Here is a 13,490-nt window from a genome sequence, read left to right on the forward strand (position 1 = left end):
TTGGAATCTAAGCTTTCTGAGGGCAGCAGCTATTGGCTTCAATCTCTGCATCCCCAGAACCGAGTTCAGTGCCTGACACGTCAGCAGGTGCTCAACAAATGCTTGATTGGGGGTAAAACTTATTGAAGCTTTCGTGCAGCATGTCTACTTTGCTACCACCTGAAGGAGGCTACTAATCGATCAGTCAATCAATAAACAGCCAACCAAATAGAATCCCAGACAGATGAAATTCATCTTTACGAAGTTTGGAATGATTGTTCAAAGGAAGCAGCCTGAGGAGAAAAGCTTCAGTGCCAGGCCCATTTGATAGTTCAGCAGCTAACCAGGACAGTAATAAAAACAAATAAACAAACAAACAAACCCCTAGCCAACAGCAAGAATGCTATGGCAGGCTCTGATCCAGGCCCACTCCATGTAGAGACTCAGAGCAAGACAAGGGGTGCAACTGTCAAGAAATAATAAAGAAAAATAAAGAAAGAACAGCAGAAATAGCAGGTCAGGAAACATACCATGCTTACACACAGGTAAACTGAATTATGGCAAGCCCAGCTGGTCCCATTATGGAAATACATGCCCTAACATCATAAAGACTCAAAGGTCTCTAACCCAACCACCTCATTTTACAAATGAGTAAACTGAGGCTCCCAGGAGATATTTGACTTGACCAAGGTCACACAGGTAATAAGAGGAAGAGTCAGGCTTCAGTCTCTGAGTCCTATGACTCAGCTCAAGAGGTCATTCCATAGCACCCTCTACCTTCCCATCAGTCTCCCACTGAAGACTGATCACTGGGTGCTGTTTTTTTTAAAGCCCCCCCAGCTAACAATATATACATATATACATTATACACACACACACACACACACACACATATTTATACACACACACATATATATTTTCTTTAAGAAACCTAAAACACACAGCAACCTTCAATAGCATGTTGAAAAAAAAAATGAAACACCAAATAGTTAAGCCAGCTTCCTTCTTCTAGGGCCCTTGAAATCCTAGTTGTCAAGATTCCACAAATCTGCCTTCTGTCAGACAGGTGTTTTATCCAGACCCACTGCATGTGGGGAATGAGCACATACAATCGCTTACAAATTCCCAGCCCAGAATCTCCTTGTCGCTAACTGTTAGGAGTCCTCTCTATCGCCCCTTCCCATGCTGCTTTCCACCAGGAGAGAACATTCTATCCAACCCTGAGTTAGCAACTTTTCCTTGGTGAAAGCCAGGGAGAGCTATGGTACTCCCGTCCTTGTACCAAAGGTTCCCTGGCTATATATGCCCTCACTGTCTGGGCAAAGACCCAGGCCACCTGCAGTTTCTATGATGGGTGACATTTCAGGAGTTCCCTCCCCAGAATCTAAACAGAGCTTCTGTGTTTGAGACATCAGTCTTAGTGAGGCTGCTGAGCATCTCTGGGTGTTTAGCAGCTGGCCTATTTACTGAATCGATTGTATTATTGTTTCGTCCTCCCTCCCTCCCCCAAAGACAACAAACACTACCTGCTTGGACAGAACTGGCCTCTCTTCTTTCCCCATCCCTTTCTTCCCACCTACCCAGCCAACAGGATCCATCCCACCTGCTTGGCGCTAAGGGCTGTAGGAACGGGGGAGGGGGGGGAGAGAAAGAAGATTTGGAGTTAAGGCTAGAAGGGCAGCGGGGAAGAGGCATTGAGCACCCCGATGGGCAGCGGGGACCTCTTCCTTTTTTAGATTATCCCCAGCAGCTTCACTTGGGTGAGCCTGCTGGGGCTAGGGATGGGACACAGGGTCCTGGCTGCAATGAGGTAGTGTCGAGTAAAGAAAGGGATTGGAGGGAAAGGAAAGAGTCCCAAAGTCGGATAAGGGTTTGACTCAGGCCCCATGAGAGTGGGAAGCATCAGCCAGAAGACTGGCTGCCTGATCTGGAGACAGACAGGCATCCTGGAAGGATGAGGAGAGAAGAGGGAGCCCGCCGCCCGGGGGAGGGGGTAACTAGAGAGCCAACTCACAGAGGAGAAGTTGTGAGGCCCGCAGAGTTCGCCCCGGTACTTGCAGGAGAGAAGCATGTCCTCCAGCTGGTGACCCAGGCGGTCCATGAAGGCGGCGCTGATCCCCTCGAAGTGGCGCGGCGGCAGGAAGAGGCGGAAGTCCGCCAGCTTGCGGAACCACTGGCGGCGAGACTCGTCCCCTCGGAGCAGTTCGCTGACGAGCGGCCGGGCAGTGCGGTTGGGCAGCAGCAGCCCGAGCCAGTGGCCGGCGTAGTAAAGGTCCCCCTTGGAAAGACGCGGGAAGCGCAGCGGGTTGTTGTTGCACAGGGTGACGGCCGGGAAGGGCAGCTGGCGGCTCCACTCGCGATGCACCCGCGTGTGCGAGGGGAAGCTGAGCCAGTAGAGAAGGCGGTTCGAGGACCAGGAGAGCAGCAAGCCCAGCGAGGTGCAGAAGGCCAGCACCCACAGCGCCCGACGCTGGAAGGAGCCCCCGGCCGCCGTGCGTCCCGGACACATGTGCCGCAGCCCGTGCAGTTTAGCGCGGCTGAGTGGCAGCCGCCCTCGCCGGGGCCCCGAGCGCGGTAGCGCCCGCTCCCGGCCGTCGTTCCGGCCGCCCCCGGGCTGCCCGGCCACCACCGCCGCCGCCCCCCCGGGCTTCTCGCGGGCCATGCGGAAGCGTCCCGAGGGGCTCAGTGCCGCCGCCGCCGCCCCCGCCGCGGGGGGCAGCCCGGCTCCTCCGCTGCTCCGGCTCATTCATTCAGTCCGCGGCCGGAGGGGGAAGGCAGCCCCGGCCAGGCGGAGCCGCCATGGGAGTCCGCAACAGCAGCAGCAGCAACGCGCAGCCCGCGCCAGGGAAGCGTGCGCCCGGAAGGAGCCCCGGTGGCGCGGCATGCCCTCCCGGCGCCGCCTCCGCGGGCACCCACCCGGGACCGGGCACTGCCTCCGCTGGCCGCCCCTGGCACTGGCCTCTCCCGGAGCGGCTCCCCGCCCTGCTGGCCCCGGGATCTCTCTCCGCGCACTACCTCTCTCGGGGACCCCCCGGGCACCGCCTCTCCAACCCCACGCCAAACGGCTCCCGCCCCCGTCGTCCTGGCCCCCGGGGGACCCTGGTTCGAGTTTCCCCTAATCCTGGTCTTAGATAGGCATCCTGGGGGAGGGACGCCAGACCGACGTGACTGCTCTGGGGACCCCGCTTCCTTCTCTTCCCTGCCACGAATCCCGCCAGTCCCAGTCCACTAGCCCAGCGTCGCCGGGACACGGGCGACAGAGAGCTGGGGAACGAGCGCCCCCAGAGGCCTCCCCTGACTCCAGGGCGAGAGGGTGGGTGGGTGGGTGTGTTAAGGACTGGGTTGGGGCTAGCGGGAGCCGCAGATTGCCCGGGTGCCCCTTCCCGTTATCTACCTCACCTTCCCAATCGGACCCTCCAGGCTGCTCCGAGGGAGGTCTGAACGTTGCTCCCCCGCCCAGCTGTTGCGCTCCCCCTACTACCGCGTCAGGGCAGTCGCCCCTTCCTCTCGCATAAGCTGCGTCCCACTCTCTCGTGGGTCTGGGGGCTTCTCTGGGTGACAGGAGGGAAGGGGGCTCGCTCCCCCGGCCCGGTTTAGGCTCAGGCTCAGGCTCGGTGGCTGCTGCGGCCGTACAGCGTCGCTCCCTCTGCCGGTTCTCCTAGATCCAGCCAGTGTTCTCGGAACGCTCCAGCCCCCCCCTTGCCCCTGCCGCGGCTCCTCCTCCCTGCCCGGGCATCGGGAACTGGAAGACTGCGGAGCCACCTTCAGTGAGATCCGGTTGCCCCTTCCTCTCTAGAGGCTCCAAGAACCACGGCCCGTTACTATCTCCTGTTTTCCTGTCCTGACCTGGGGCGTCTGGAGCCCGGGGTGAACTTGGGCTGCGGCCGCGCACGTCAGGCGCGGTTGGGCTCTGAGCAACTGCTCCCCTCCTTCTCCACCTCCACCTCCTCCTCAGCCTCGGTGGCCCCGCGGTTCCGGGAGGGGCTGAGGCAGCAGCGAGCTGTGTGCGCTCTTGGAGACACGGTGCTGACGCGCCCCGGCTCCTCCTCACTGCATTTTAATTCCTGGCCGCTGTGGCCGCTGCGCACCGAGTGGGAAGCTGCTTGCAGGAGTCAGCTGGGTGGGGGGACGCCTGGCACCGCGTGTGTGTGTGTGGGGGGGGCGCTTCACCCCACTGCAGGGGAGCATGGGGGCCTAGATTCTTGGGCAACTCCTCCCCCTTAAGTATTTGGCGCTGTCCCCACTGCGTTCTGAAACATGCAGAAGTCCCCATCCCTTCTCCATTCTAGTCATAGAATCCTAGGATTTTGAGCTGGAAGGCACTTTAGAGATTATCTCCCTAAATTCAACCCCCTTAATTTAGGCAACAGACAACTGCGGCCCAGAGAAAAGAAACAACTCACCCAAGGTCACACACAATTAAGTGGTACAAAGCCAAGAGTGAGATCTATTCTCCTAACTCTCAAGTCCAGCTCTCTTTCTACCACAGCTGGGTGCCTCCTCTGCCCCTTTCTGTGTCCCCCACCTTGAGAAATTATTACCAAGTTCTCCTAGGTCATCAAGCAAAGGGTCACACAGGTGGGCTTTTTGGCAGATGACTCAATCTTTAGTTCTGGCATATTCTGACACCCTAGCCCGGAGTGATCTCTCAAGCCCTGAACTCCACTGGTCCTTACTTATACACTTCACCCGAGACATAGATACCCCAGGCTTTTGTTTTTAGTAGTCTTTCAATTCAATCCAAAAGGCCCCACAGAGTAGCAGGTACTGTACTTTAGTGATCCTGAGAGAAAAACAAAGCAGAGCCTGCCCTCAGGAAGCTTATTAACTCAGGAAACAGAAGCAGTTCACTCAGAGACAAAGCAAGGAATATTCAAGATTTGATAAACTAATTTAAGAAGAGAACCTTAACAGCCTGGGTCATGGGGATCAGGGAAGGCCTCCTAAAGAAGGGGGTGTCTGACCTGAGCCTTCAACAGAGCTACCAATTTCAAGAGATAGCTGTGAGGATGGAGTGCATTTCAGATGGGGGAGTAGCTGAGGGAAGGCACTTAGGAGGTGAAACATCCTGTATGGAGGGAGCAGCTGCTAGATTGCATATATAGACTCCAAAAATCTTAGTGCAGTTTTCTGTTATTAAAAGCTGAAGCCTGCACTAAGACTTTTGGGACACCCTGCTTAGCATGGTAATAAGAGCTGTACAGCACTTTACAGCCTACAAATAGCTTCCACATCCATTATCTCCACCCAACCTCACAACCATGCTGTGAAATAAGTAGGGTGGATATTAGGCTAAAGACTGCAACTGCGATTTCATTGGTCCAGGGAATTCCCTTGACCATTGCAAATTGACACCTTTTCTGCAATATACCATCTTAGATATTTACCTGGGGGCATTGAGAGATTAAGTGACCCTCCCAGACCACAGAGCCTGTCAGAGTCTGGATTTGAACTCAGCTCTTTTTGGCTTTCAAGGCCAGATCTCTACTATGTCATATACTGCCTTTAAGACAGGTTTTATACTTCTCTTTTTACAAATGAAACAGGCTCAGAGAAAGGGTAGATGTTTTTTCCCACACACCATAATCACATAACCTATTAGTGGCAGTCAGGCCAAGCATCCAGGTCTTTTGACTCTAAATTCAACACTTGCTTCTACAAAAGGACATAAATATTTGTTTCTTGATTGTCTGAGACTTCCTCCCTAGAGGTAATATTTGAAAAACTGCCTGTCATTTACAGTTCAATGTGATGAGTTTATCACATCCAGGTCTGTGGAGGTTTTGATGGGGGTGGGAGGAGGGAGAAGGAAGAAGCTCTCCATGACCCAAGCTGAAGACAGAGAGAGGGAGGCTTGGGTCTCGAGTGATACATTTTGCCTACTTCATCATTTTGAATAGGATTGGCCCCAGTCAGGTATGTCCTTGTCATTGCCAAATTGAAAAATTGACCGCAGAGAGTTGGGGTTTCAGGGAAGTCTTTCTGCTTAAATTTGGAGCTATTCCTGGAGTGAGGATGAGGATGGGAATGAGAATGGGAGGGGGGAAGAGAAAAGGCTGATTCAACCATCACTCCATTTTTATCCCCTGGAGAAGTGGGTTAGGATCTCTTCTTCCTGCGCTATTGACTCCAACTTCTGATTCCCAGAAGGAAGACCAGCTTCTCCTTTTTTCACCCCACTACACACACACACACACACACACACACACACACACACACACACACACACACAGCCCTTCCCTTTATCTCCTGCCAGTCCCACACCCCACCTCCTCTGCCTGTCTGTTGGCCACATAATGGCCATTCAGATGGAATGAGTCCCAAGATGGACCACTCTGAGCACACAAAATGTAGGAGATTCACCAATAGAGGCTGCCCCATTTCTCTCCTCCCACTCCACACAGTGACTGATTCCCAGACTAACAATAACCCAGCTCAGGCTCACTTTATATTAATGTTCATTAATACAACTGCAGCCCTGGTTTTTTTTTTTCTCTCTCTCCTAATCTCAAAATCTTCCATTGCGTTTGAAATTTAAATGTATATGAGTCTCTGGACTGGGATGCCCGCTAAATCCTGTAGCTCCTAATGTTCACCAGGCTTAATTATGTTGTTTGGGCTTTGGCATGGGCTAGGAAATCAGACAGACAGACAGACACACACACACACACACACACACACACACGTGAACACATACCAATATACAGAGGTAAATAGGGCACCACAGGTTGCTCATAATTTCAGAGATGATACAATTGTAGATTTGAAGCTGGGAGAACTTTAGAGACCACTTAAGTCACAGAATTATAAATCATAGGTTTAGGGCTGTAAGGTTTCTTAGAAGTCATAATCCAACTCCTCATTTTGAAGATGCAGAAAGCCCAGAAATGGTATGTACCTTGCCTAAGGTCACACAGTAAATGGCAGCTCTAGGATTGGTTCTTTGGTTCCAAATCTAGTGTTTCTACTCCACTAGTCTACCTCCCTGTCCCACTGGGGTTTTGGATTACAGATTCAGAGCTAAAAGAAGCTTTAGATTTCATCCAGTCCAATTCTCTTGTTTTATAGATGAGGAATCTATGGCTCTGGAAAAGAAGAGATTGCCTAAGGTGACAAAGGTAATAAGCGGTACAATCAAAATTGGAACCCATGTCTTTTTTAAAAATATGTTTTTATCGATGTCTTCTGTTTCTTTCATCATCATAGTTATTTCCACTATCCTTTCCCTCCCTTTCCCATAGAGTTATCCCACATAACAAATAATATTTAGAAAGGAACCCTCCCCCACAACTGATCAATAGATAAATTGAAAAAGTCTGAAAAGGTACAATGTGTAACACCTGTGGACCTCCCACCGCCACAGAAGGGTGGATGAACCCATGTCTTTTTAGGACAAATCCAGGATTCTTTTGACCATACCACTCTACATCCCCAGTCTGACTTTGTTTTACAGAAGGAAACTGAGTCCAGCAGAGATTGAGTGAATTAGCCAAGGTCACTTAGCAAGTTAGTAGCTGAACTTGGGTATTAATCTGGGTCCCAATTTCCATTCCAGAGCCCCTTCTGTAGTATCAGATTGCCACTCATAGCACACACATGGACTGGATGATTGCCATAGACTTCTGGTTGGGCTCCCTGCCTCAAGCCTTTCTCCACCATAATCCATCCACTCAGCTGTCAAGTTAATCTTCCTAATGTGTAGGTCTGACCATTCTCTCTACCCTATCTCCACCAGTTTCCTCATCTGTAAAATGGAATCATAACAAGTTAATCTTCCTAATGTGTAGGTCTGACCATTCTCTCTACCCTATCTCCACCAGTTTCCTCATCCGTAAAATGGAATCATAACCTCCCTCCCAGGGCTGTTGTGAGGAAAAAAACAGCTAATATATAAAGTATTTTACAAACCAGAAGCACTGTATGTTGTTGTTATTGCTGTTTACTCATTTTCAGTCATGTCCAACTCTTTCTAACCTTTTCTGGGGTTTTCTTGGCAAAGATAATGGAGTGGTTTGTTATGTCCTTTTCTAGCTTATTTTACAGATGAGGAAACTGAGGCAATCAGGGTTAAATGACTTGTCCAGGGTCATACAGCTAGTAAGTTTCTGTGGCCAGATTTGAACTCAGGTCTTACCTTACCCCAGGCCTGGCACTCTATCCACTTCACAGCCTAGCTTGCCCCTAAGCACTACGTAAATGCTATAATTATTACTATGTGCTAAGCCCTCTGGATAGAAACAAATGTTAAAAAAAAACACATAGTCCCTCTCCTCAAGGAGCATACATTCTAGTGGGGGAAGCAACATGTAAACAACTATACACACACACAAGATATATACAGAGAAGACTGAAGGTGATATGGCTATGGCGTAAGAGGTAGAATGAAAAGGGTTGTGCCGTGGTTCATATGGTTCAGTCTGGCCAAGTATTGCAAGGCAAGACACAGGATGGCTCGCACTAGCAGCAGTAAACTCATTCTCCCAAAGAGTATGTGTTTCCAAATCCCCCTTATGGTTCTGCAAAGATCCTGATGCTGAGGCGGGGTGGGGTGTCTGATCAGTACTTAGGGCTATATAGAGGGTGCAGGGTGTCCTGCACACAATTTTTGGGATTCTCCATACTCCTCTTTCTTTTCTGCTCCCCTCTCAACCATTTTCTCAGGAGCTTGAGATCATGCTGTAGATAAGATCTAAAGACTTATGACCTGCCAGCAGTTATGGTCATGTAGTATGGACAAGCAGGTGGCATCTCCCAGATGCTCACTGGTAGGGTACCATTACATCTGTTTATAAAACTGTTAACAACTGATGTTCCAGGCTTTTTTTTTTAACATTCTCCCTCTTCCCCCCTCCCTCAAAGTTCCCTTTTAAATGCCCATATGCTGCGTTTTTAGGGAATGAGTCTCACTTCATTGCCTTATTCATTCCTCTAACTGGGCACTCATGCAAACGTAGGGCTTAGGTTTAGAGATCAAAGTGACCTCAGGGACCATGAAGTCTGAACTTTTCACTCTACATATGAGGAAACTGAAGCCCAGTGAAGTTTGTTCAAAGTCACACAGCTATTGAGTGAAAGACTCAGGATTTGAACCTAGGTTCCCTGATCCCAAATCCATTGCTCCTTCCACCATACTCCACGACATCCTGGGTCCTGCTAATGGACAGTACAGTGTCCTGCAAAGGGAGGGGCAATCTGAGGGACAGAGCCTGGATGGTTCTCAAGGTCATTGCAAATGATCCTTTCTCAGTCAGTCTGTGTATGATGCTGCATTCATGAGCAGTACCCCAATGGTCATTGCCACCCCTCCATCCAGGCCCTAGTTCCCTTGATGCTGGAGGAACCTCTGAACTCACAAAGAGTGTGACAACATTAGATTTAGAATCAGAGTTTGTTATTCAGTTATTTATCACTCATGTCTGACTTCATGACCCCATTTGGGGTTTTCTTGGCAGAGATACTCAAATAGTTGCTATTTCCTTCTCTAGCTCATTTGACAGATGAGGAAACTGAGGCAAACAGGAATGACTTGTCCAGGACATAGGTTTAAATCCTGGCATTGATAATGACTCTCATTCTAATGGTGTACAATTCACTTATTTTCTCTAAGCTTTCATTTCTTCAACTGTAAAAGTGATGGAATCAGAATAAATGACCTCTGAAGTTCCCTCCACCTCTAAACCTGTGATCCCATGAGCATATGATCCCATTCTAGAGTGAAAGCGCCACGGGGAACTTTAACCCAGCAGGATCTGCTGCTTCCGTCTCCTCCCCTCCCAAAGGAATACTCCCCCATCCCCAACCTTAGGGACCCACTGCTGCTGGAAACTGAGGCCCCACTATGTGAGACCTTCCTTCTTCCTCTTTCCCTGCCCCTCTGTAGCTCTTCATTCTCATTATCCCTGACAGTCTTCACTCAAACCTGAATCCTTTTGTACTTCTATATCCCTCTCACCTCTGGGATCACAACATCAGGGGATAGGCAAGGATGGGAGGGGTGATCTGGAAGATATATTCCTAGTTGAAAAATTAGAGAGAATTTAATATTATAGATGGTGGTGAAGTTCTAAGGTACTGTTAGCAATCTTTGTGGGCTAGCCTGGGAACCTGAGAGGAGGAGTGTGGTACTGCGAAAAGAGCACTGAATGATTCCATGTCAATCCCAAAGGATTTATGATGAAAAATTATATCTACCTCCAGAGAAAGAACGAATGAACTTGGAAGCAGACTTTTTTCACTTTCTTTATTTTCTTGCAACATTGCTAATATGGAAATATGTTTTGTATGCCTTTATAGGTATACTGGCCATCATATTGCTTGCCTTCTCAGTGGGTGAAAGAATGTGCTGTGTACATGTAAATGTTCTTTTTTCATTTTGTATTTAAGTTTAAAATGAATTTTTAAAAAAGAATGGATGGAGGAAAAGAGAGAATTTGGAACTCAACATTTTAAAAATTAATGTTAAAAAAAAAGAAAAAGAACAGAGTATTGCACTTGGAGTCAGAACTAATTGGATGTGAGACCTTCAGCCAGTCACTTCCTTTCTATAGGCCTCTTGTCTTCCCTATTGGAGGTTAGATTTGATGACCTTTAGAGTTCTGTGATTATATAATTTTAACTCTTTTTAATCTGAATAAATTTCTTCTTCATTTCAGGCAATACACATGCCTTCCTGCATAAGAACAGTAGGTTAAGATTTAGGAGATTTGTTTTTTGACCTAGCTTTTTCCCCTTCTCCAGTCATGCCTTTGGCCAGCCAGTGACCCTTAGTGTCATTCATTTAACTCTTTTGGAGGGGTTAAAGGCCTAAAGAGACCATTTGGCCCCATTGCTTCTATTGTAGGTGCTCAGTAAATGTCTAATAACAAGGAGTGGAAGGAAAATATTGGTGGCATGAAAGCTGAAAGAAACCATCCCCACCAAGCCTGCCTCCTTGCACGTTTGCATTTTTGCCCTGCCATCATGGGAATTGGCTTGAGCCAATGTCCTCTTATCTCTCTTGGCATTTTTAACCACCTTCTGCTGCTCTGGTCTCTTTCATTCCTTTCTTCCTCCTGAGCTGGTTTTCATGTGTTAATCTTGGCCTCATTCAGTCCTATTTCCTTCTAGACTGATTTCTTGGATTTGTCCTAGTCCTAGCTGAATCTCCTTCCTTATTTTTTTCTGTATCCATAATTCTTTCCTTCCCCTCCACCCAGGGTCTTGGTCCCTGTTTGACGTAAGATCCCAGAATGGCAGAGCTAGAAGGCAGAGCCTGAGAGATCATTTGGAAACCTGAGACATCATCTAGTCTACCACTCTTATTTAACAGGGGGGGAAACTGAGGTCAATGAAGGAGAAGGGACCTGAAATATCATCCAGTCCATTATTGAGGGCCGTCCCCTGGGGCATGTTGGGCCAAGCTCTGAGGTAATTGTGCCCAGCCAAGGCCGTGGAGGAAAAAGGACTTGTCCAAGGTCACAGTTAGTATAAAAACTGAGACTTGAACTCAGGTCTCCTGACTCCCAGTCCTGGGCTCTGCACTGCAGTGGTATTATTCCACAGATTTCCCCCCCTCCTCTCCTAGCTTCTCCATTTACTTCTGCTACTTTGTTCCAACTGCTGTTATTTTCCTTCAGTTTCTTATTTCACACATTCCTGCTTTCACTTCCAAAAAAGAGAGTGGGCCTGGCATCAGAGCCGTATTTGCTGTTGGCAGTTTAACCCGCAGATTTTTGGCCCACATTTGACCATCCCCGAGAATGGATGGACAGGAGCAGTGATGCAAATAATCCCAAACAGCAGATAATAATGAAAGAACCATTTTGTCTCTGAAATGCATTCAGCCTGCAATATTTTTTATAGTACATCTGCCTTCTTAACTATATTCCACTTTGGCAAGTACTAGATGAGTTTCAAAGCTGTCTAGTAGGTGGGGTTGGTTTGGAAACCTGCTGGTTGAGCAGACAGGTTGGGGTTAACAATTCATGGAGGATAACCTGCAAAGTAATAATGGGTAGATCTAGAGATGGAAAGAACCTCAAAGGCCTTCTAACCCAAACTGTATCTTTTTACAGATGAGGAAACTGAGGCCCAGGGTGGTTAACTGGCTTGCTTACCAAGGTTATACAGGTAGTAAACATTAGAGGCCAGGTTTGAACCCAGAACCTCTGACTCTAGAGTCAGCAATCTCTCCTTTATTATTAACCTGCTAAGAAGTAGTGTGGAGTAGGACCTAGGCTCAAGTCCTAATTTGGTCACATACTAGTCTTGTTACTCTGGGCATTTCTTAATACTATACGTTATCTGCCTGACCTGCATTGAAAGAGGGAGTTTCCTCACCTGGGAGTTCCCCTTTTACTAATGAAATCATAGGTCCAGGTCCTATCATATCCCTTTTATAGCAAGGGTTCTTAACCTGTGGCCCATGAGTTTGGTTAGAAAAATAACATCATTTTGTTTTTCAGTCACTTTTCAGTCATATCCTACTCTTTGTGACCCCTTTTGGAGTTTTCTCAGCAAAGATACTAGAATAGTTTGCCATTTCCTTTTCCAACCCATTTGACAGATAAGGAAGTTGAGGCAAACAGGGTTAAGTGACTTGACCAGGGTCACACAGCTAGTAAGTATCTGAGGCTAGATTTGAACTCATGAAGATGAGTCTTGCTGGTTCCAAGCTCAGTGCTCTATCCACCACTCTTGATTAGTAAAATGATAGCTATTTTCATTAACTTATAACTCAAACTTAGTATTTCCTTCAATTATTTAAACTCATCATTCCTAGAAGGGGTCTATAGCTTCACCTGACTGCTAACGGGGTCCTTGACGCAACACTTTGTGAGCTAGGTAAAGTTTATCACTCCCATTTTACAGAAAAGGAAACAGAGGAAACATATGACTCCAAGACCTCCTTTTCCCTACTCTACTGCTCTGCCACATGTAGAAAGCATGTAAGCAAGGTAAGCAAGCCTTACCACTACTTATCTTTGATCTGCACTTTATTCATTGGAAGGGGTCCACCATGGTTTTCTTGTGGTCTCCCTTTAACTCTTCTTCATCTCTTCTTTCATCCCAGTCAATATCAGAACTATTCAGGGAAGGAGGTGGACTGGGCAGGCAGGGGTTAATGTAGGAGCCAGAGTCAAGTGGGGAAGAAGATAGCAGTATTTTAATCCGAGTATTTTTAGTCCCTTTAGACACTCTCCTCCTCACTAGCGATTTGTCTCCACTGGCCTTCCTTGCTGCAGTCTGAACTACCACTACGGTCCTTTTCCCACTTCATTCCTATTATTTACTGCCTTTGTTCATAGCCCTTCACACTTCCTGTCATTCTGTTGGCCTACTGTTCCATTCATCTGTCTTGACACTTGCTCCATATAGAGCAAGGGTTCTTAACCTGAGGTTTGTGAACTTAAAAACGTATTCTGATCACTGGATTTCAATATCTTTGGTTTCTTTTGTGACCAATGCATTTTATTCTATGCATTTAAAAACTCTAGTGTGAGAAGGGGTTCATAGGCTTCACTAGATTGATG

The 13,490-nt window shown here is 48.0% G+C and overlaps 1 protein-coding gene across 1 annotated transcript in view; it reads right to left on the reverse strand.

Annotated features, from left to right (window-relative positions):
• Nucleotides 1-3,983, reverse strand: part of LOC110192282 (acid-sensing ion channel 2-like) — a 358,620-nt gene extending 354,637 nt beyond the window's left edge. Inside the window, exon 1 of the mRNA XM_020963360.2 lies at nucleotides 1,994-3,983. Within this exon, the coding sequence (XP_020819019.1) occupies nucleotides 1,994-2,725 (732 nt within the window). The 5' untranslated portion in view covers nucleotides 2,726-3,983. The remainder of the gene's footprint in view (nucleotides 1-1,993) is intronic.
• Nucleotides 3,984-13,490: the final 9,507 nt, after the last annotated feature.

Source organism: Phascolarctos cinereus, unplaced genomic scaffold (assembly GCF_003287225.1).
Source record: "Phascolarctos cinereus isolate Bilbo 61053 unplaced genomic scaffold, phaCin_HiC Scaffold_5;HRSCAF=322, whole genome shotgun sequence".
NCBI lineage: Eukaryota > Metazoa > Chordata > Mammalia > Diprotodontia > Phascolarctidae > Phascolarctos > Phascolarctos cinereus.